The sequence below is a fragment of the Sebastes fasciatus genome, chromosome 4 (genome assembly GCF_043250625.1).
Source record: "Sebastes fasciatus isolate fSebFas1 chromosome 4, fSebFas1.pri, whole genome shotgun sequence".
NCBI classification, from domain to species: Eukaryota; Metazoa; Chordata; class Actinopteri; order Perciformes; family Sebastidae; genus Sebastes; species Sebastes fasciatus.
In genome coordinates this window covers 3,086,413-3,109,296 of record NC_133798.1, presented here as the reverse complement: position 1 = coordinate 3,109,296, position 22,884 = coordinate 3,086,413, and the positions used below count along the sequence as shown (strand labels likewise).

Here is a 22,884-nt window from a genome sequence, read left to right as displayed (position 1 = left end):
CTGCCCACACTTCCTGCCTCTGGACTATAAATATACTATCAATTAAAGGGAAAAATTGTGTTACTGGCCATCACTAGTTTACCAGCAAGACCAGCAAGGCCAACAACATCAACGTCACTTCTGTGCTGAGGAGAGTGCACGGAACAGATCTGACTTTATAATGAAACAAGATTTTACTTCATCAAAACCAGCAACAAAAAATACCATTCTCACCGTCAACAATTTAATTACAGTCTGAATAGCAACAGCAATATTGCCCTTTTACCCCTTAAATATTGGAAGTTTTTATTGGACTTTATTAGTTGTAATCCACAGAAGACATTCCACAAATGTGTACCGTGATTTCCAAATATTTCACTACCCACAAACATATTTTTGTATTTGTGTTGTGTAAAGTCACATCCACAGGGCGATTTGCAAATAAGCATAACTTACTCTGTAATTACGTATTTTAATTCCACATAAAAATGTTATATTTTTACATGTAAAGTGATATACATGCATTAGTGGATCCATTTCTACACGTGGAATGATATTTGCGCATTTACAGATCACTTCCTGTGCATTTATGGGCCACATGACATTTTTTTCTTCTTCTGTGGATTACAACTAATAAAGTCCAATAAAACTTCCTAACAGTTTGCACCCACAAATCTACCACACTATTTCTACTGATTTACCCATTCAAACAGAAAATACGCATACATTTTTTCTTCTTTTACTTTAGAAATGTTTTGGCTGGTCCAATTCCAAGATAATAAATTATTCAGTTAACTTCAAACAACAAACTGAATACAATTGGACAATATTGTACAATATATTGGACAGCTGTAGATGCCATCCTTCTCTGTTTCATACTGCCAAACCTGCCAGTGACTCCGAAAAGACGAGCCCGTTCCAATTCCCAGGGTGTCAAATACCACCACTTTGTCATGGTCGTCGGCGTTCGGTACCGTACGGCAAGGCACCCTTTAGCGCTGGTATGAAACGCATTAACCCTCCCGCAACAACAGTAAACGCCCATAGAAAGTGTGCCGGGACTTTCTATGAGCGTTTTGTCTTTTCGCTCTTAAAACTATTTAAGAGCGAAAAGACACACACCAGGCGGGTCGGAGGGCAGGTGGATGTTTCTTTCAGGACACCGCTGTTCGTGTCCCGTGTGTTAAGTTTCACTTTCACATTACAATCAGCTGTTCGTTCGTGTCCCATGTTCACAACCTTCAGTGTCATTTTCACTGTACAAACGTAGTAGTTTTAAGCCCCACCATGTAGTTCTTTGCTAAACCTAGAAACTATAGTGGTTTTGTTGCCTAAACCTAAAATGACGCCAAGGGTAACTATAGTGGTTAGTAGTGGCACCTTGGTGAGTGTGGTCAGGGGGTAGCCGCTTTGCCTACATCTAACATGTGTTTCATCGTATTTACAAAACTCATATACAGACAGACAGACATTGATTTGAATGTGGTGATCTAATCAGCACTGACATTATATTGAACTTAAAGGTATAATATGCCAGAATTTTCTAAAATACAATGTACAGACTGATACATAAATAATCCCTCTCAATCATCATTTTTGACCCACTAGCAGCGTGTGGTGGTGTCTGTATCTGCCTCTGCCTGGATTTCCTCTTTTCTTATTATTTTGTTGTGTTCAGGACGTTTCTGGGCTTCAGCAATAACGTTTAATTTCTCGGATTCACTGCTTTGTTCTCACTAACGCTGCTCCCTCTCTTCAGTCACTCTATAGCTCGCTCCACTATCGCTGCTCTCTCTCTTCCTCCCCTCGCTCACTCGTTGAGCCGAGGAGGGGCCAACTTTGAATACCATGTGTTTACAACATCAGAGGTAGAGCGGGTCGCCCATCAATCGACAGGTCTGCAATTCAATCCCCGGCTCCTTCAGTCCACATGTTGAAGTGTCCTTGAGCAATATACTTAACCTCATATTGCTCCTGAAGGCTGTGCCATTGGTGTGTGAATGAGTATTTAAATTAGATCCCGATGAGCAGGTTGGCATGGTGAGATGGTTGCATGGCAGCCTCTGCCGTCAGTGTATGAATCTGTGTGAATGCTGACATGTAGTGTAAAGAGCTTTGAGTGGTCAGAAGACTAGAAAGGAGCCATATAAATGCAAGTCCAATCCAAGTCTAATCCAAGAATGGGCAAAGAGGTGGATCGTGGGTGGTTCTGAGTGGGCCCAGGTGACACATTAGAGCAGACAGCTAGCAGCTAGCGACCTGGTACAACACCCGCCTGTCACTCAAAGCAGCCGCGCCCTCAATTATGCCTAACTTTAAGCCTTAATATAATATAAATGGCTGAGTTATATAAGATTCACCCCCAGTACAGTTGTCATGAACGGGGATATTAGCTATAAATAACCAAAACCGAGTATACTCACTGGTCAGTGTGTCTTTCAGGAACACGGGTCCAGTCTGATGTCATGTTTTTGAAGTACAGGAAGAGAGGAGTCACCAGCTCCTTTATGTAGTCCTAGATGTATTACAGAGACGTGAGTACAGGATGCTGGTTTATCTATAGAACCTACTTTGCCTCCTAACGGCCACCAGGAGGCATAAAGACTAACCATGGTTGTGTTAATGAACATATTGTAAGTGAGCTAATTGAAGGATTCAAGAGGTGCTTTGCTTCGAAGTGCTACAATCCTACAATAGCAAAATCTTTGTCACTGACGCACACAGAGAATGTAATGTACCTGCATAGGCTGATAGACTTCAGTACGGTCCAGCATGAGGTAGTAATAGTCCAGATTATCCAGAGCAGACTGCCAGGGAATGTATTCTGTCTCCAGAGACAAATAGAGGGTTGTATTCAGAGCGAGAGGAGTGGAGACCATCTGAGCCCTGCAGAGAGAAGAGGTACACATGTTTTACATTATTTAATATTAAGTGGAGATATCTATCTCCCTCTGAGATTTCTGCCTCCACCCCAGTACAATGGAGGTGGACATGTTTGTATTGTTTTGTTTGGTTTTTGTAGTTTGGGTGAACCGACCCTTTCATAATATAAGGATGAATAGTACATGTGTTTTTGTGCACTTTGGCCTAACAATGGTAATGTCCATCGGTCTGTTGGTCCAGGATTTTGGTCCATAGCAAACTTCCCTTTAACTACATCACATTCAGTCTTGGAATAAATCCTCATTGACCTTTCCTCTTGCATCACTATCAAGACAAATTTTCAGTTTGTATAAAATAAAAATAAAAACTAGTGCCATGAAATTTATTGACCACTTTCATTCTCTCCAGAGGATGATCCCTTTCCATTTTTTTCACTCAATTTCATCTAGGGATCTTTTGGACGAAAGCAACAAGTCCTCCAAATTAAATGACAAAATAGGTGCAACTGCCCTTCAGAATCACACACAGAACAACGTTTTCTATCTGACATCCCTATCAGCAGTACAAGATCTGCTGTCTGGGCCTTCCAAAACCATTACAAATCACTGTTGGAGGCACTACTAGTTAAAGTTTGGTTCAGTTTAGACCAGTGTTCATTTTGTTGACGAAAACTATGACTAAATATGTTTTTGTTTTTTTCCATGACTAAGACAAGATAATGACAAGACGGCACCAACGGCATTGAAAAGTAATCGTAACTATATCAACATGCAATAATACCGACTAATACAGACTAAAATAAAAACATTACCAAAATGTTCTTTATTTTCATTGACAAAAAAAGAGGAGACAAAATATTATAGACTATATTTTCGATGAAGCAGTTCCATTTCCTGTTCGGCATGCGTCATATCTAGACTACAGCGGCACCACACGATGAGCGCAGTCAATAGACAAATCCAGCGACGGGTTTGTTTGTTCCGCGAACTAGCGGCGCCGCCATTACTGCAGTGGCAAGTCGTAGTGACTCACTGTCTGCTAAACGTGTTGACTTTCAGCCTTTCAGCGTCCGTGGTTGCTTGTAGTAACTTACGTAAATGGTTGGTATATATAAAAAACACAGATGAGTACTATTTAAAATGGATTAAACTCAAATTGTAGGCTAAATGTTCTGTTTGTGTTTTCAACAGCTGCGGTCACTGTGTGCAACCACGACGCATTCGGCTGAGAGTCACCAGTTAACACGGTTAACAGACACTTTCTACGTGTTGTTTTTGTGGGCCGGCCGATTAATGATGTTTACTTTGTGGTCATTAGGTTGCCCTAGTTAGAGCAACTAACTAGGGCAACTAACTAGGGATGCACCGATACCGATACCAGTGTCGGTCCCTCACTTTCATTGTGCCACGGAGTTTTTGCTTGCACCCTCTGACTCGTGCGTGCGTTAGACTCCTTGGTCCGTGTTTCAAGACGGGTCGGGCGGGTGGCAGACATCGCCACAGACCCCTGGCGCCTTTTACGTGGGCTGAGCCATGCCCTGGGGGCACGACGCGGTTGGGGCGCACTGAAGGCAGCCCGCCATGGTGACACTTTGGCCACGGCCCCAGGAAGCACCTTCGCCCCGAGTCTTTCCAAGCCGACCTAGAGCCGGTCGCGGCGCACCGCCTCGTATGTGGGACTCCACAGTCTGCCGTGTGTCGCTCACACCCTCCAGCTGGCTGTTAACGAGGGTCTTTTGGCACAGAGAAGTACTCATATCGGTACTCGGTATCGGAGAGTACCCAAATGGAAATACTTGTACTCGGTCTGAAAAAAGTGGTATCGGTGCATCCCTACAAATAATGTTATATTTCACAATAACGCCACAGTTGGTTGATTGAGTTCATTTATTCTGTGGGACCACCGCAGCTCCTAGACAGTGTCTTTAGCCCTCTAACGTTAGCTACGCTAGCTAAGCAGTGTTAACTTAGCTGGGGTTACTTGTTTCACCATGTCAGGCTAACGTCTGGGAGCAGAGAACTGCTGGATGGACTCAGATCTTTTCAATTCTAACTTGGACCACTTTCATATGTGGTCCTAAATCAGATACAGGTCTGATTTTTTGCAATGCAACCTCAGTCTGAACAGTCATAACGGAATTCATGCAACTTTTACGTCACTTTATATAGATATTCATCACAATTCTGCGCTGTTGGGAGTCACTCTGTGAATACAAACATGGAAGACGGCGTCAATGGAGGTCAGTTTTGACCCCTGCTTGCCTTTTTGAATGAGTAAACAGAACTTTCTTTCGACATTGTTTGCTCTCAGTGTTGTGCTTTTGGGTTCTACTCTGCCATTTATCCAGAGACATCACAAAAAGACAGATTGCCAGGAAGTTTGCTCAGGACAGTCATGCTTTCAAGGGGATCAACCCTTTTTGATTTTACTGACCCAATGACCTTTCATCTAGCACTTTAGCCCCGCTACTAGTTACGCTCTCTCATTATATTATATATTTGTTATTGAATTGCTTTGCTCATATTCATTTTCCTTTTGTATGCCAGGTATATTGATGGAAGGCCTTTTCTTTATTTCATCATGGTAACAAGGAGTAGTATGTTTCTTGTTTTACTTGGGTTCTAACTCAGTGTTAAGGCAAAAGCCAAAATGCAAAGATAAGTGATTTTATTTTATTTCTCATATCTAAGTTGCTCTTTAAATATCATGTGTGTTAGTAGGTCAATAATGAAATAATTCACAAGAGTGCAGCGCTAAGCAGCTGAGTTCACCTGAGATGTAGGAGGAGATGCCAGGTTAATTGGTTGCAATTCACACTTCCAGGGATCCAGGTGGAAATCTCTAAACAGGATTCAGACCTGCTGGGGCTTTTTTGTGTGTGACTTGGTAGACATTTCTGCAGGGAAAATGTGTAAAGCTGCAGGAAAATAGGGTTTGCAACAGCATATAGATGACCTCAGAGAACATATTGGTATGTATAAGAGTGATAATGATAATTTGTAGTCAATGATGTTTGGAAGCGCTGCGCGCTTGTATGGTATATATACACTATTATGGTGTTTAATCAGATGGTTAATATATGATGGAGTTAGGTAATGATTTGTGGGGATTATTATCAGTATAAATTGCATGTATGCTTTTGGGGGATATATTATAGTGGGGATTTATTATTTCTTAGATGTACTGATAATTAATCTAATTTATTTGAGCGTGATTAATAATAATAATACCTATTGGTAAATTACTGTTGATTTTGGTTTGTTTGGAGGTAACAACGGTAATTATGTGATGATACTGATGAAATGTGAAGCAGATAAAGGGAAAGGAAATTATCCAGCAATTTTTGTTCATAATGACAGTATGGTTTAATTTCTCTCTCTCATTTTGTTTTTTTGTTTTCTTTAAAGGTTATCAACCTAACAACCTCCTAACAACCTCCTAGCAACCTCCTAGCAATCTTCAAACAAAGTTCAACATCACAGAAATTCACTGTTTGCATTGCTATGGACTTTAATAGATGGAAGAGAAAGGAGTGAGTCGTCCCATGCGTCTTCTGTGGTACTCTACGCCATTTTCGGGTTCAGGCAGATGCTGAGCAGAAGAAAAGCCCAAAGAACTCCACACTCAGAGACACTAACGAGACCAAGCATGGAAATGGGGGAAAACTGGAGCACAAACTCAAAGCAGATAAAGTGACATACCTGGCCAAATTGAAAGCATCATCCACAAGCTGGGCTCTGTTTATCACTGGTATAACCTGCACAACAGATGTTATGTGTCAAACAGGATATGAAATACAAACAATTATTTTACATTCTGCAAATACTCAAAACAAGTAATGGAAGAGAGAATGAAAACAAAGAAAGCATAAACGGCCAAGGTCCTGTATTCATCTGATGTGAGTAAAATGTAAAGCACGTCAGAGCCAGCCTGACTGTGTACCTGGTGCTCTGAATTCAGCTGAGAGAAGAGGCGTTCCCAGTTTCCACGGTCATAGTTTACCCGGTAATATCCAGTTACATTGATGTTGGCCAGAACCCACAAACCACCTCTACTCCTCATCTCTAAGTTTACCACTGAAAAAAAAAATGGGAAAAGTAAAACATTAAATAGCTTAAATAAAATACACACTTTTACAATTACTGTAATTATATAGAAGTTGTATCAGCATTATGTATTACTAGCATATCATGGCACACCTTCTTTGTCCATCAGCCACCAGATATCTCTCTGGACCTCACTGCCGTTCATCCACCTAATAGGAATTAGCCACTCATACCTAGGGGGAGGCAAGTGAAGGTGGAGGTAAGACAAATACTTATTTCTAATTATTGCCAAATACAAACCAACTGTTTTACAACATCTATGCATTCAGGTTTTAAGAATAATGAAGTGAAGTAACTCCTTAGGGAGGATTAATACTTCTGTGGAAAAAATAATCCTGGCAGATATTTTGCAGTGAAATGCTGTAGTGTTTTGCGTACTTGTAAGGTGATTCGACTGTGATGCTCGACTCTGGATCCAACAGAAAGTGCTTCTGGGATACCTTTCCTGTTGTAGTATCTATGGTAACCACAGGGAAGCCCATCTGGAGCACCCAGCGGTTCATGATTTCACAAACTGGCTGAGGAAGTGAAACATCATTGGCTTCCACCGCCTGTTGATGAAGGTGAGAAAGCAACTATTTAAAGGGACTCTATGTAAGAATCAGAAATGTGTTGTTAACAGCGACACCTGTGGCCGTTAAATCAACGAAAGTCAGCGTCCTGTTGCTCGCGCTTGTGCTCGCTCTACATAGACATGAACGAGCATCGATCAAAACATTGAGGCGACACACGTCAGCTAAAAGCACAATATCACTCTATATTTCAGCTGCTTGTCAGTAATGTTAGCTGACCAGACGAAGGTCTCTCCATGAATCAATGCTGATCCTAGTGTTGTCCTGCTCCGAACAGGAGTTTTGGTCAGAGACGATAACGTAACTCAGCAGCATGAAACAAGAAACGGGAAACCTCTGTTGGTCTGGAGGAGCTGCAGCATTTATTTCTGAACAAACGTCCACGCTCACTAGATACTCTCAGAGCTAAACTAACTCTTCTGCAGTGTGTAGTGTGTGCGCATGCACGTGAGAGGTAGAGCGAGTGAGAACGAGCGCGGTGTGTGAGTGAAGGCAGGCAGAGGAGCAGAGTACAGCAGAGACTACCGCCCTGGAGACCAAAGCTACGGTCTCCCCTGTGTCTTCCGACCACTCGGGCTTCACTAGATAGAACTTTGCGGTTTTGGTGCTTCCGTGTAGTTTGTGTTGGATTCTGAGTCTGAACAGCGTAGCCAAAGTCGAGCGCATTGGGACACCGACTCGCAATGACTTATACGTGTTAGGACTTACAAACAGTACCTTTAAAAAATTTAATTATCTGAAAAGTCACACATTTTCAACAGGGTATTTTTTATCACATAATACACTACATGAATATGTCAAATACAACACACTACTATGACACATAGGGTGCAAGCATAAGCACAAATCTCCAGGCCCAAATGCACACGGGTGTGACCAAAACATTTTTGCAATTCTGGAGACCACAGGCATAATAAATACATATATTAGTAGGAGGAATACAGGATCAGAAGATAGAGTTTCATCTCAGGGGGAGCATTAGATGTCCGAAGATGTCCGAACCACCTCAGCTGGCTCCTTTCAACGCAAAAGGAGTAGCGGCTCTACTCAAAGTCCCTCACGGGTGACTGAGCTTCTCACCCTACTGAGAAAACCCCATTTCGGCCGCTTGTACCTGCGATCTAGTTCTTTCGATAATAACTGAAGATGGACTTTGGTAATCACAATTCACATGAGCTCCCATCACCCCCTTTAGACGCAACACGGTAGAGAGGCTGAAATCTCTGAGAAGCTCCAAAATACAAATACATTACACCCCAAATATCAATATGCTGTGATCAACATAATCAACAGTAAGGTGATGTATATTAATTATGAATATCAGCCGATGCAAACACTTAATATGGGCTCATTAATACATTTCTTCTGCATATTTGAAAAGATGCATTTATGGCTTTAAAGTCCAATAAACAAACAAGTCAAGAGACTTCAAGTCAGATGGACTCATGTTATTAAATTCTGAAGGTGAATTAACCTGAAAAATATCACATTGTTAATGATAAACAATTAGTTAATTCCACTAAATTCTTGTATTCGTTTACAGTTAGAAAATATTTTGAGACATGATTGGTAGTTAAAAAAATGGAACTCACTGTCTCTTGACGTGACAGAAAAAAATATTTGACTTGCCAAACTGAATTTGGACTTTTTCCTCTAATAGATTTGATGGAGCTCGGGACTCGTCTCAGCCATGTTATCCAAGTGATTAAACTGTTAAACATGGAATCTGTGAGTAATAGCTTTCCAGTCTGATGTTTGGATAAACGCAGATCATCAATTAGGTTAGATCCTGACACCTTAAATGATTATGGATTTAAGGGGATTAATGCTGCTGTGCCAACCATGTGTAAATTACACACAGCCCCTCTCTCAAATCACAGACTGTACATGATACACACATATTCCTGCTGCTGTGTGACAACTACTGCAAATTGTTGTGGAAAGCTCGTTTTTTTTTATGCTCGTTTTATGCTGCTGTCAGCCCTTTCTCTCTACATAGAGTTTGCCTTTTTCCTGCTCTTCCTCCTGTGCAGACGCTTCGCTGAGTTGCTCTCCGCTTTGCTTTCTTTTTATCATTGCTATGCTTATCTTTCGCTACAAAATTTTTGGAAGACGGGTCCTGGATACTTACAAATCACTGGGAGTTTAATTTATGAAAGAAACTGAAGGCTACCACTATTTTAAAAACTGTTTTACTTTGTGAGCGTGGCCTATCAGCAGCACAAGCCTGTACTATAGTGAACGGGAGCGAGGTGCTTGGCTAAAGCTAATCAGCAGCAAGATGCCTCCCTTCTCCACGGATGACTACTACAAACTTCTACAGAAGATAGCAGTGCTGGAAACAAAGATTAACCGGCTCGAAGTGAATGCGGAGGTGAATGGACTATGTGGGAATGAAACCACTCTACCACTGACTCAAAACAGTGAACTGGAACAGGTTAATAGAAAGCTAATTAGCACCAACAAGACAACCAAGAATCAAGAGGGCAATAAATCGACTAGTAGTCCTCCCTGGAATGCTCTTGGTGCGAAGCCAAAGCGTAAATCATGTCCCTGGGAAATGGGAGGAAAACTTACAGGCAGAACCCAGCACCCTCAGATATATGATGCGACCGGCTGGCCTGCATTAGCAGCCGAGCATAGTGCCTCATCAACCCCTGTACAAAGTAAGGTCCAACCGTGGACAACTGTGAAAGGAAGGATGAGTAACAAACCTCCCCAACAAAGAAGTTTGCAACTGGAGAACAGATTTGCTCCACTGTTGCAGGACCCTGGATCTCGATCTGATGCCCTGGATAATCTCAACTCTTCACACAGCAGGGTAAGAACCAAAAGCAACTCTGAAGGTAAAAGGCTACAGGGAAAGCTAACAACTGGGCCTCAAACTCAAACTCAAACTCTGATTGTGGGTGATGCCGATGTTAAAGATGTGAAAAGCATGTGGAGTAAAGACATCAAAGTACTCTGTTTTCCCAAAGATATGGTCTCTGATCTGGCAGAAAGAATCCTGGATATTGTGACTGCACACTCAAATGTGAAAAATGTGGTATTGCACATTGGGTCGAATGATGTTGTGAAACAACAGTCTGAAGTGTTGAAACGGGACTTTACTGGTCTGCTAAACACGGTCAGCTCTGTGAATGCTCAGGTGTTTATCAGTGGACCCCTGCCGCCGATCAGAAGAGGAGTCGAGAGATTCAGCAGGTTGCTGGGACTGAACACATGGCTTTCAACAGCATGCAAATCCCACTCAGTGCATTTTATTGACAATGCAAACAGATATCTTATGGACATTTTGCTTCTTTTGAATATGTCGCTGTTCAGCTGAATTCCTCTTCTCGAGCTCTGTTTCTGAATATCTACAGGCCACCTAAATACTGTGCAAACTTTTTTGATGATTTTACTGAACTGCTGTCTGTAATTTGTGTTGACTTTGACTGTGTAGTCATTGTTGGTGATTTTAACATCCATGTTGACAACCAACAGGACAGAGGGGCCAAATAACTGTCAGGTTCTTGATAACTATGGAATGAGTCAGCATGTGACGGAGCCCACACACAATAGGGAACACACTTTGGACTTAATCATATCAAAGGGCCTGAACATTTCCAAGGTTGTAGTGATGGATGTTGCTCTGTCTGATCATTCATGTGTATTCTTTGAGAGTACTCTTCCTGTGCACAGGAATGATAAGACAGAGGTAATCACAAAAAGATATATCACTGAAAATACCAGTGATCAATTTGTTCAGGCTTTCTCTTCCACACCCACCCTCCCCTGGACCTCTGTCAATGAGCTTGTAGATAATTTCAATTCTAAAATGATAAATGTTATTGATACCATTGCACCCACCACGGTGAAGATTGTCTCTGGTAAGAAAAAATCTCCATGGAGAAATACCATGTTGGTAAGAAATGAAAAAAGAGAGTGTCGAAAAGCTGAACGCCAGTGGCGGAAAACAAATCTACAAGTTCATTATGACATCTATAAAGAGAGACTTTGCATTTATAATTCAGAACTGAAAAATGCAAGGCGGTCCTTCTCTGACATCATCACCAAAAACAATAACAATGCACGTGCCCTGTTTGCTACTGTCGACAGGCTAACAAACCCTCCTGTGTCAGTAGCCTCTGAACTTTTATCCTCCAGGGCCTGCAATGAATTTGCATCCTTTTTCACAGAAAAAATTCACAAAATCAGACAAGCAGTCACTTCCTCCATAGCAGGTACAGGATGTTTGTTTCCCCTGCGTCCACTTAAACCTGGCGCAAATAACATGACACAATTTTATCCAATAAATCAGACATACCTGGAGGAAATCATACAACATCTAAAATCCTCCTCATGCTGCCTTGACATTCTGCCAACAGGCCTTTTCAAAAAAGTATCAGATTGTATGGTCTCAGAGCTTTTACAGATTGTTAATGCATCTCTTGTTTCAGGAGTCTTCCCACAGGCCCTGAAAACTGCCGTCATCAAACCACTCCTCAAAAAGAACAACCTGGACTCATCAATAGTAAATAATTATAGACCGATATCAAATCTTCCTTTCCTGTCTAAAATAATTGAAAAAACTGTTTTTCAACAATTAAATAGCTTTCTGGCACTAAACAACTCTTTTGATGTCTTCCAGTCAGGTTTTCGACGAAACCACAGCACTGAGACTGCTCTTGTTAAGGTCTTCAATGACATCCGATTGAACACAGACAGTGGTAGAACTACGGTTTTAGTTTTACTGGATCTCAGTGCCGCATTCGACACGGTTGACCATAACATATTACTAGACAGACTGGAAAACTGGGTGGGTATTTCTGGGATAGCACTCAGCTGGTTTAAATCATACCTTAAAGACAGGGACTTCTTTGTGTCTATAGGTAATTCCAAATCTGAGCTGAACAAAATCACATGCGGAGTTCCCCAAGGCTCCATCTTGGGGCCTCTTTTGTTTAACATCTACATGCTCCCACTGGGTCAGATATTTGAGAACAACAAAATAAATTACCATAACTATGCAGACGACACACAAATTTACATAACTCTATCACCAGGAGACTACAGTCCAATACAAGCACTGAGTGAGTGCATTGAACAAGTCAATAATTGGATGTGCCAGAATTTTCTTCAGCTGAACAAAGACAAAACTGAGGTCGTAGTTTTTGGAGCCAAAAAGGAAAGATTAAAGGTTAGTGCTCACCTACAATCTGTGATGTTAAAAAGCTCGGACCAAGCCAGAAACCTTGGTGTAGTGATGGACTCTGACCTGAGCTTTAACAGCCATATAAAGACAATTACAAAGACAGCCTTCTATCACCTGAAGAATATAAGAAGAATTAGAGGACTGATGTCTCAGCAGGATTTGGAAAAACTAGTCCATGCATTTATCTTCAGCCGACTTGACTACTGTAACGGCGTCTTTACTGGTCTTCCTAAAAAAATCGATCAGACAGCTGCAGCTGATTCAGAACGCTGCTGCTAGAGTCCTCACTAAGACCAAGAAAGTGGATCACATCAGTCCAGTTCTGAAGTCTCTACACTGGCTGCCTGTCTCTCAGAGAATTGATTTCAAAATACTGCTGCTGGTTTACAAAGCACTAAATGGTTTAGGGCCAAAATACATTTCCGATCTTCTGCTGTGTTATGAACCATCCAGACCTCTCAGGTCATCTGGTCTGCTTAGTGTCCCCAGAGTCAGAACTAAACAGAAGCAGCATTCAGTTTTTATGCATCAAATATCTGGAACAAGCTCCCAGAAAACTGCAGGACCGCTTCAACTCTGAGCTCTTTTAAAACAAAGCTTAAAACTTTCCTGTTTGCGGCTGCCTTTTATTAAACCAGATAATGATCTGATACTGCACTAGAGCTTTTACTCTTGTGTTTTATGCTATTTTAGTTTCTATCCCAGCTTTTATTTTTAGCTTGTTTTTATTTTCTAATTTTTAATGTTTTAATGTTTTTATAACTGTTTTAATTATGTCTTAATGATCTTTTGCACTTTGTCGCAATGTTCTTGAATGTTTATGTAAAGCACTTTGAATTGCCCTGTTGTTGAAATGTGCTATACAAATAAAGCTGCCTTGCCTTTTAATGGCCATTTCATTTCATTATAAATATCATTTATATTTATTCTAGACAGAGAAAGGTTAAGAAACATGTGGTAATTTGTAAATAATAGTAATAATCGACAATTAAAACTCCATACTATAGTCACTGCACGTTCTACGACACTGTCCGGCACATATTTCAGAATAAAAGCCTTGTGTGAACAAATGAAGGATTCTGTCCACAGAAAAAACGCCTCAGGGGTTTTATTTTGAATGAAAGCAGGAAGTGTTGATTTAAAAATAAGCCTTTACTTTTTTCATATCCCTAACATGCTCTACAGATAGACAACAAAACTGTAGTAATCTTGCTAATATGATGTTAATATACAGTCAATAGATCACTTTCACTGTCTGTTGTTGCTGTGAAACACACAGCAACAACAGACTGGACACGTCAAAAATAGGCGAGACGTGTGACATGCGTGAGATGTTGCTGCTCTATGGTAATGGTAGGTTTATTTTAACAGTGAGAGACAGAATATAAAAAAAAAAAAATCCAGAAAATCAATTCATATAAAAGTTATAAATTGATTTGTATTTTATTGTGGGAAATAAGTATTTGATCCCCTAGCAACCAACAAGAATTCTGGCCCCCACAGACCGGTTAGATTAGTCCTCTCGCTTTAAGAAAGTACTCCGAATCTCAACTCGTGACCTGTATAAAAGACAACTGTCTCAACTCATTACCTGTATAAAAGACACCTGTCCACAATCAGATTCCAACCTCTCCACCATGGGCAAGACCAAAGGGCTGTCCAAGGACGTCAGGGACAAGATTGTAGACCTGCACAAGACTGGAATGGGCTACAAGACCATCGGCAAGCAGCTTTGTGAGAAGGAGACAACTGTTGGTGCCATTATTCGGAAATGGAAGAAACACAAAATGACCATCAATCGCCCTCGGTCTGGGGCTCCACGCAAGATCTCGTCTCGTGGGATATCAATGATCATGAGAAAGGTGAGGGATCAGCCCAGAACTACACGGGAGGAACTTCTTAATGATCTCAAGACAGCTGGGACCACAATCACCAAGAAAACCATTGGTAACACACTACGTCGTAATGGTTTAAAATCCTGCAGCGCCCGCAAGGTCCCCCTGCTCAAGAAGGAACATGTACAGGCCCGTCTGTTAGCCAATGAACACCTGAATGATTCAGAGAAGGCTTGGGAGAAGGTGATATGGTCAGATGAGACCAAAATCAAGCTCTTTGGTATCAACTCGACTCGCCGTGTTTGGAGGAAGAGAAATGCTGACTATAACCCCAAGAACACCATCCCCACCGTCAAGCATGGAGGTGGAAACATTATGTTTTGGGGGTGTTTCTCTGCTAAGGGGACAGAACGACTTCACCGCATCTTAAGGGAGGATGGACGGTGCCGTGTACTGTGAAATGTTGGGCGACAACCTTCTTCCCTCAGCCAGGACACTGAAAATGGGTTGTGGATGGGTCTTCCAGCACGACAATGACCAAAAACATACGGCCAAGGCAACAAAGGAGTGGCTCAAGAAGAAGCACATTAAGGTCATGGAGTTGCCTAGCCAGTCTCCGGACCTTAATTCCATAGAAAATCTGTGGAGGGAGCTGAAGCTTCGAGTTGCAAAGCGACAGCCTCGAAACCTTAAGGATTTGGAGGTGATCTGCAAAGAGGAGTTGACCAAAATCCCCCCTGAGATGTGCGCAAACCTGGTGACCAACTACAAGAAATGTCTGACCTCTGTGCTTGCCAACAACGTTTCTCCACCAAAGTACTGAGTCATGTTTTGCTAGGGGATCAAATACTTATTTCCCACAATCAAATGCAAATCAATTTATAACTTTTATATGAATTGATTTTCTGGATTTTTTTTTTTATATTCTGTCTCTCACTGTTAAAATAAACCTACCATTAAAATTATAGACCGTTCTTTTCTTTGTAAGTGGGCAAACTTACAAAATTGGCAAGGGATCAAATACTTATTTCCTCCACTGTACCTGTATTCACCCTCTGTCTGAAATGCTCCGTTTTAGTGCATTTCAACGGAATTGCAACAGAATTGTGTTGCCTGGCAACAGTTTGGGTCCATTTGTACTTCCTGTCAGCTGATGTTATTTACGTACACTGCAACCAGGAATAAACTGGGACACATTTAGAATAATTATGTTTAAAAGCGTGTAATGGTCTAAATGTAGATGTAGAATCTAGATGTAGATGTAATTGTAGATTTGTGAAATCCTAACAGCTTGTTTCAAATGCACAATTTCTGAATATGGGCTGTGTAATTCTCTGTATATTGAGCGCTTCAATACTTTCACAGAATTTATATAGCACTTAAACCTGCTTTATAATATAAAAGACATGAAAATCTTACTTTTTACAATATGGGACCTTTAAGCTTGAAACTTGAAATATGTTAGTTTGGAGTCTGGAAATTAGCATCCAGGTGTAGACTTGTGACCAAGGAAAAATTGTATCAACACTGCATTTGCCCCGGCGCAGGCTTTGGGCCATGATTCTTCTTTCTAAACTCCACTAACAAACAGTGGGCTGGTGACGGGGATATTGCCACTAGTTCATATTTGGAAAAGTAAGCAAACCAAAGCTCAATGTATGGTATATGCCCTGTTCCTCTGCCAAAGAATCTAGCAGGATGTCCTCTGTCACCTTTAGGGTTTAATATATCAATGGAGCCTCTGGCCTTTGCCCTATTTAATCTGCAAAGTACTCCCTGAGGGATTTGAAAATCATATGGCACTATACGCAGATATTATAGTTTTATTTATTTTTTTAAATCTTGCACAGAACGAGCTCTGATGTATCAAAATCTTTCGACATATTTTCTGGGTATGAGCTGAGGTTATTAACACCAGGTTGATTATTCTGGCCTAAACCAATGGTGTTACAAGGCTATAACAAAAGCACCACATTTTGCTATTGCAGCTAAATATAATAAGTATGTATACTTCTAAAAACATTTTTGAAATAAAAAAAAAAAAAAAGATCTTCCATCTTACCATTTGTAAGTGATGCCATAAGTCATTCCCGACTGTGTTACTGTAGGCAAAATGTTTGAGGTATCCCTGAAGACAAAAGAAAATTGTCATCATCCTGTCATAATTACTCTTCCCCTGTGGCTAAATGATGGGGGATACAGTAATCCATCTCAACACCAAAATATACATATTATGATGTTATGCAAACAAAAAATAGAGACAGACGTACACTGAGTCCCTGGAGAAAGACTGGCTCTGAGAGGAAATCAGACAGCATCCTCAACACTGCTGCACCCTGAGGAGCCAGACACACAGAGGACAGGGATCTATCAATCCGTTTACAAGGGTACTGTGTACATTTACTATTGTACAGCACACTATATACAATACAATGCACAGTAGTTGGAAAATACCAGTAACTCAATGACTACTTGTCCAATTGTCGACATTTTTTTTCAAAGTTCATTTTCTGGCCTCTGCTGCACCCTGACATGCAATGGAGAAGTGTTCATGCTGTAATATATTATATGAGAATATTTTGCTGATGTCTGTGTACCTTGCTGTATGAGATGGCATCAAACTGCTCGCTGATCTGGCCTGGTAGGATGATAAAGTCCTCTTCAGAAGACAGAGAATGAGACGAGGTCAAGGCATCGACTGCAAACACCCTGTGGACGTCATCAAGTATGATCAAGTCTTTCTGGAGCAAACAGACACAGAAATGTATTAAGACTTCACATGATGTACAAGAGTTGATGACAGAAATGTGTGTTGTTAAGAGGACAATCCAACTGCACAGAACATTGTGTTCTCACCACGTTCCATGCAGGCTCAGCGTGGTCTGCTCCCAGGTAAGACACATATGAAGCAAAGCCCTCGTTCAGCCAGACCTCATTCCACCAGCGCAGCGTCACCAGGTTACCAAACCACTGCACCACAGACCACATCAGTCCATTTGTTAACTAATTAATGAGTAAAGCTATCAATAGATATGATTCAAAATCAAATTTCAAAAATCGATTCACCATGTGTGCTAGTTCATGAGCAATAATGGTGGCAGTGGTCTCTTTATTTCTGTTAGAGGAGGTCACAGGGTCATAGAGAAGGTTGGTTTCTCTGTATGTCACCAAACCCCAATTCTCCATCGCTCCAAAATAGAAGTCTGGCAGAGCGATTTGATCTGTAGAGAGGAGGTTTAATGCAGATCAAAGGAACGGAATATACTCCACAGCCTTTAAAAATGTGGTTCATCCATACTTTTATTACAAGAAGCATTTCCTCTCTTCCCCTCAATTAGTACCAAGCTACGCAGGGAGAGCAGAGCAACCAAATTCCATCAAACCCGATGTACATGGGTGGCAGCAGAAATCTCAGAGAAGTATGTCTCTAAATCAAGGTGAAATATGGCTTGTTTTGTAGTTTCAAATAGTTTAAAATTCGAACCCACAATGAAACGTGGAACATCTTGCTTACTTAGAGAGATTGATCGGTTTTCTCTTGCAGCAGGATATTGCTGTGAGGACTCAGGGCGTTTTCACACCTGTAGTTCGTTTGCTATAGTCTGAATCAGGGAACAAACCGTTACAATGTCGCATGTTGCCTCGAGTTTGGTTTGTGTTCAGATGGCGGCATTTACAAGCGGACCAAAATTTTGGTGCGCAAAGAAACTGCTCTCTAATTGGTCAGAATTTCCATGCTGGAAAACTCCCGGAAGTAAACAAAGAAGAGCAGACTTCCAGAACGCAACAATAAAGGGACAACTACGCGACTTGAGCTTGGCCCTGGTCATCTTTTTTTACCTAGTAGCCATTTTTCAGTCAAGGCAACGATGCAGGTTCAAAATGAGGCGCGGCTGCGACTGGAAAACAATGTATTGATGCACTGGAGTCACCGCATATCAAGACAGTTCAGGAGGAGGCGTGCATTTACCCTCCTAAACTGTGACGTGCTCATCGGCCGAAAATATTTCCAAAGATCCATCAGGTATGCCGTGGTGTTCAACACATTCTGACGTTACACCTGTTTAGTACTGATGTGAATAGCGAGGGCAAGCGTAGGCTCCTTAGTAGTAATATTGTCTTCTGTCTGTGTTGACCTGCACAGCGCAGCTCGCTACCGGAGCTGGTTTAATACAAAAAGGTGCAATGCTTTCTCCAGTTGGGCCGGATCGAGGTCGGAGCATGTTCTCACCACAAACTAAGCGTATCGAACCGTACCGCAGTTCGTTTGGAACCAAACCGAGACCACACCTTCAAGGAGGTCTCGGTTCACTTGTTTTGGTGCTGCACCCGAGTGCGATTGCCGTGTTCACACCTGCCAAAAAGAACCGCACTGAGAGGGTAAACGCTCCAGGGTTCCATTCAACCCAACTAAACAAGGCAGGTGTGAAAATGCCCTCAGTTAACAGTGTAAACGGATGAGATCTCAGGGAGAGAAAGACTGTTGTATTTGATTGAAGGGGTAGGAAAATATAAAGTGAGTTCGGGGGGGGGGGGGGGGGGGGTGACTAATATAATAAAACTGGAAAATAATACGTTCTTGCATTTTAGGCCTTATTGTTAAACAAGTTTCTACCAAACAACAATCAGCGATCACAAGTCAGGTTCTCATCCAAATGTATAGTGCACATTTTAATTTTCCAGAAAATTAGCAGAAGAAAAGAAGATGTGCATTCTAATCCACCACCATTATGTGAATATTAGGATCATCGAGATAAACAGTTGGTGGCTGCAGCTCTCCAGTCAGGTGCCATGGTAATTAGCACTGAACACAAAGTACAGCTTAGGCTGATGGGAATGTCATTAGTTTAGCAGGTATTTGGAAAAGAGCCGCCTAAAATAAGCAAGGAATAGAAAGAAAATCCATCATTCAAAAAATCCACTTTGGCCCTCGACAGAAGATTATAAAGTAGGCTCACCTGACTTGCTCAGAGGGTAGGAGATGTTAAAGTACATCTGGAAGAAGTCCAGTATGGGTCCGGTCACATTGAGGGCATAGTCTCCCTGTCCCTGCTCAATAGCCGTCCTGTGAGCCCAGATACGAATCTGAACACACAACAGCAAACTTTGTGTATTATCATGCATAAAGGTTTAAAAAACTGAAGTGTAGGTGTTTTCATACATTTACAAGCTGAACTACAAAATATGTACAGTACACACATTTGTGGTAACAGCAGTAGATCGTCAGTAAATCAAATCAAAATGCTTTATGTTTGCATTAGATTGTCACTAATGCTAAAATAAATAGTTAATCAAATATTTGCAATTTATTAAACATTCATTGGCAATGTCTTTGATTATCAGCTCGTCGTTTAACTCCTGTATTAAGCTAATATGCCAAATCCTCAAATGTGAGGTTTTATATCTTTGTGTCTCAGACGAAATAAGATGTCAGCTTGGGCTCTGTGAAGTTGTGATGGACATTTTTACCATTTTATAGACCAAATAATTCATCTATGGTTTGAAGAAAAAAAAAAAATTATTGATAGTAGAAATACCATCGCTGCAACCCTAATCATGACATACATTTTTGCATCACAATATGAAGCTTTGGAGTTAAATAATGAAGATTTCTTCTCTCACTTTTCTTTCTAATGTGAATTCCTGCTATGTAACAGGTAGTGGTAGGACCCAATTGCAGCACACAGTAGACCAGGAACAGTTCTCACTCTCACTCTCATTTTCAACCGCTTATCCGGGTCGGGTCGCGGGGGCAACAGCTCCAGTAGGGGACCCCAAACTTCCCGTTCCCGGGCCACATTAACCAGCTCTGACTGGGGGATCCCGAGGCGTTCCCAGGCCAGTTTGGAGATATAATCTCTCCACCTAGTCCTGGGTCTTCCCTGGGGTCTCCTCCCAGCTGGTCGTGCCTGGAACACCTCCCTAGGGATGCCAGGGGGCATCCTTACCAGATGCCCGAACCACCTCAGCTGGCTCCTTTCTACGCAAAGGAGTAGCGGCTCTACTCCGAGTCCCTCACGGATGACTGGGCTTCTCACCCTATCTCTAAGGGAGACGCCAGCTACTCTCCTGAGGAAACCCATTTCGGCCGCTACTACCCGCGATCTAGTTCTTTGGTCATGACCCAGCCCTCTTGACCATAGGTGAGAGTAGGAACAAAGATTGACCGGTAGATCGAGAGCTTTGCCTTCTGGCTCAGCTCTCTTTTCGTCACAACGCTGCGGTAAAGCGAATACAATACCGGGATGATCCAGGAGGTTCAACTGAGAGGTTTCATCTTCCATCTGCTGGGTTTCCTCCACCAATAATGATGATGCATCACATTGACGGGGTCTAACTGCCACAGTCCCTCTCTGTCAACCTCAAGAGACGTTGTTACACACTTCTAGTTGATCTCTACTTCATGAACTACGAGTCGTAAGGCAGGCAGTCATTTTGAGCTGTCTGTCTGGTATATCCATCACCTTGTTCCAGAGCTAAATATGTCAACAACTACCGGCCAGATTGTCGTTAAATAGAAATCTGGTATATACAGTGCCGTGAAAAAGTATTTGCCCCCTTCCTGATTTCTTATTTTTTTGCATATTTGTCACACTTAAATGTTTCAGATCATTAAACAAATTTTAATGTAAGACAAAGATAACCCAAGTAAACACAAAATGCAGTTTTTAAATAATGATTTCATTTATTAAGGGAAAAAGCTATCCAAACCTACCTGGCCCTATGTGAAAAAGTAATTGCCCCCCCTTGTTAAATCATGAATTAACTGTGATCAACCACATGTTTTGGAAAGCTGAGTTCAATTTCACTAGCCAATCACTGTTCAATCAAGAAATCACTTAAATAGAACCTGTCTGACAAAGTGAAGTAGGCTAAAAGATCTCAAAAAGCAGCACATCATGCCACGATCGAAAGAAATTCAATAACAGATGAGAAACAAAGTCATTGATATCTATCAGTCTGGAAAGGGTTACAAAGCCATTTTTCAGGCTTTGGGACTCCAGCAAACCACAGTGAGAGCCATTATCCACAAATGGAGAAAGCTTGGAACAGTGGTGAACCTTCCTAGGAGTGGCCGGTCTACCAAAATTACTCCAAGAGCGCATCGACGACTCATCCAGGAGGTCACAAAAGAACGGAACAACATCTAAAGAACTGCAGGCCTCACTTGCCTCAATTAAGGTCAGTGTTCACAATTCAACAATAAGAAAGAGACTGGGCAAAAATGGTATCCATGGGAGAGTTCCAAGGCAAAAACCACTGCTGACCAAAAAGAACACAAAGGCTCATCTCACTTTTGCCAAAAACCATCTTGATGATCCCCAAGACTTTTGGGGAAATATTCTGTGGACTGATGAGACAAAAGTTGAACTTTTTGGAGGGTGTGCGTCTCGTTACATCTGGCGTAAAACTAACACAGCATTTCATAAAAGAACATCATACCAACAGTCAAACATGGTGGTGGTAGTGTGATGGTCTGGGGCTGCTTTGCTGCTTCAGGACCTGGACAACTTGCCATAATTGATGGAACCAGAAAATCCTGAAGGAGAATGTCCGGCCATCAGTTCGTGACCATAAGCTCAAGCGTACTTGGGTTATGCAGCAGGACAATGATCCGAAACACACCAGCAAGTCCACCTCTGAATGGCTTAAAAAACCCAAAATGAAGGTTTTGGAGTGGCCTAGTCAAAGTCCGGACTTAAATCCGATTGAGATGCTGTGGAATGACCTTAAACAGGCCGTTCCTGCTCGAAAACCCTCCAGTGTGGCTGAATTAAAACAATTCTGCAAAGACGAATGGGCCAAAATTCCTCCACTGCGATGTGAAAGACTCATTGCCAGTTATCGCAAACGCTTGATTGCAGTTATTGCCGCCAAGGGTGGCGCAACCAGTTATTAGGTTTAGGGGGCAATTACTTTTTCACATAGGGCCAGGCAGGTTTGGATATCTTTTTTCCCCTAATAAATTAAATCATTTAAAAACTGCATTTTGTGTTTACTTGGGTTATCTTTGTCTAATATTAAAATTTGTTTGATGATCTGAAACATTTAAATGTGACAAATATGCAAAAAAAATAAGAAATCAGGAAGGAGGCAAATACTTTTTCACAGCACTGTATACACACACACTTGTGGTCCACAGAAGAGGATTCCTAATGATGCTGGTGGCTCTGTGAGAGGGTCAAAAATGCCTTGTGCATGCTGGAATTTGATTTGTTTTTATTCTATTTTGCATGTTTTATCCCTGCATGTTTGTACCTGAGATGTTGTGTTGTAGGTTCACCTACCTTTTAATTGTTTGGGTTGCTTTT

The 22,884-nt window shown here is 41.6% G+C and overlaps 1 protein-coding gene across 2 annotated transcripts in view; it reads right to left on the bottom strand.

Moving 5' to 3' along the window:
• The window catches only part of LOC141765506 (aminopeptidase N-like), a 48,734-nt gene that overhangs the window by 2,938 nt on the left and 22,912 nt on the right, over positions 1–22,884 (bottom strand). For both annotated transcript variants that reach the window (XM_074631522.1, XM_074631524.1), the window contains exons 7-18: positions 19,531–19,657; positions 17,639–17,793; positions 17,429–17,542; positions 17,170–17,313; positions 16,843–16,908; positions 16,635–16,700; positions 7,347–7,519; positions 7,062–7,141; positions 6,805–6,938; positions 6,564–6,619; positions 2,718–2,865; positions 2,403–2,494 (exon numbers count right to left, since the gene is read on the bottom strand). In XM_074631522.1, coding sequence (XP_074487623.1) covers positions 2,403–2,494; positions 2,718–2,865; positions 6,564–6,619; positions 6,805–6,938; positions 7,062–7,141; positions 7,347–7,519; positions 16,635–16,700; positions 16,843–16,908; positions 17,170–17,313; positions 17,429–17,542; positions 17,639–17,793; positions 19,531–19,657 — 1,355 coding nt within the window. The remainder of the gene's footprint in view (positions 1–2,402; positions 2,495–2,717; positions 2,866–6,563; positions 6,620–6,804; positions 6,939–7,061; positions 7,142–7,346; positions 7,520–16,634; positions 16,701–16,842; positions 16,909–17,169; positions 17,314–17,428; positions 17,543–17,638; positions 17,794–19,530; positions 19,658–22,884) is intronic.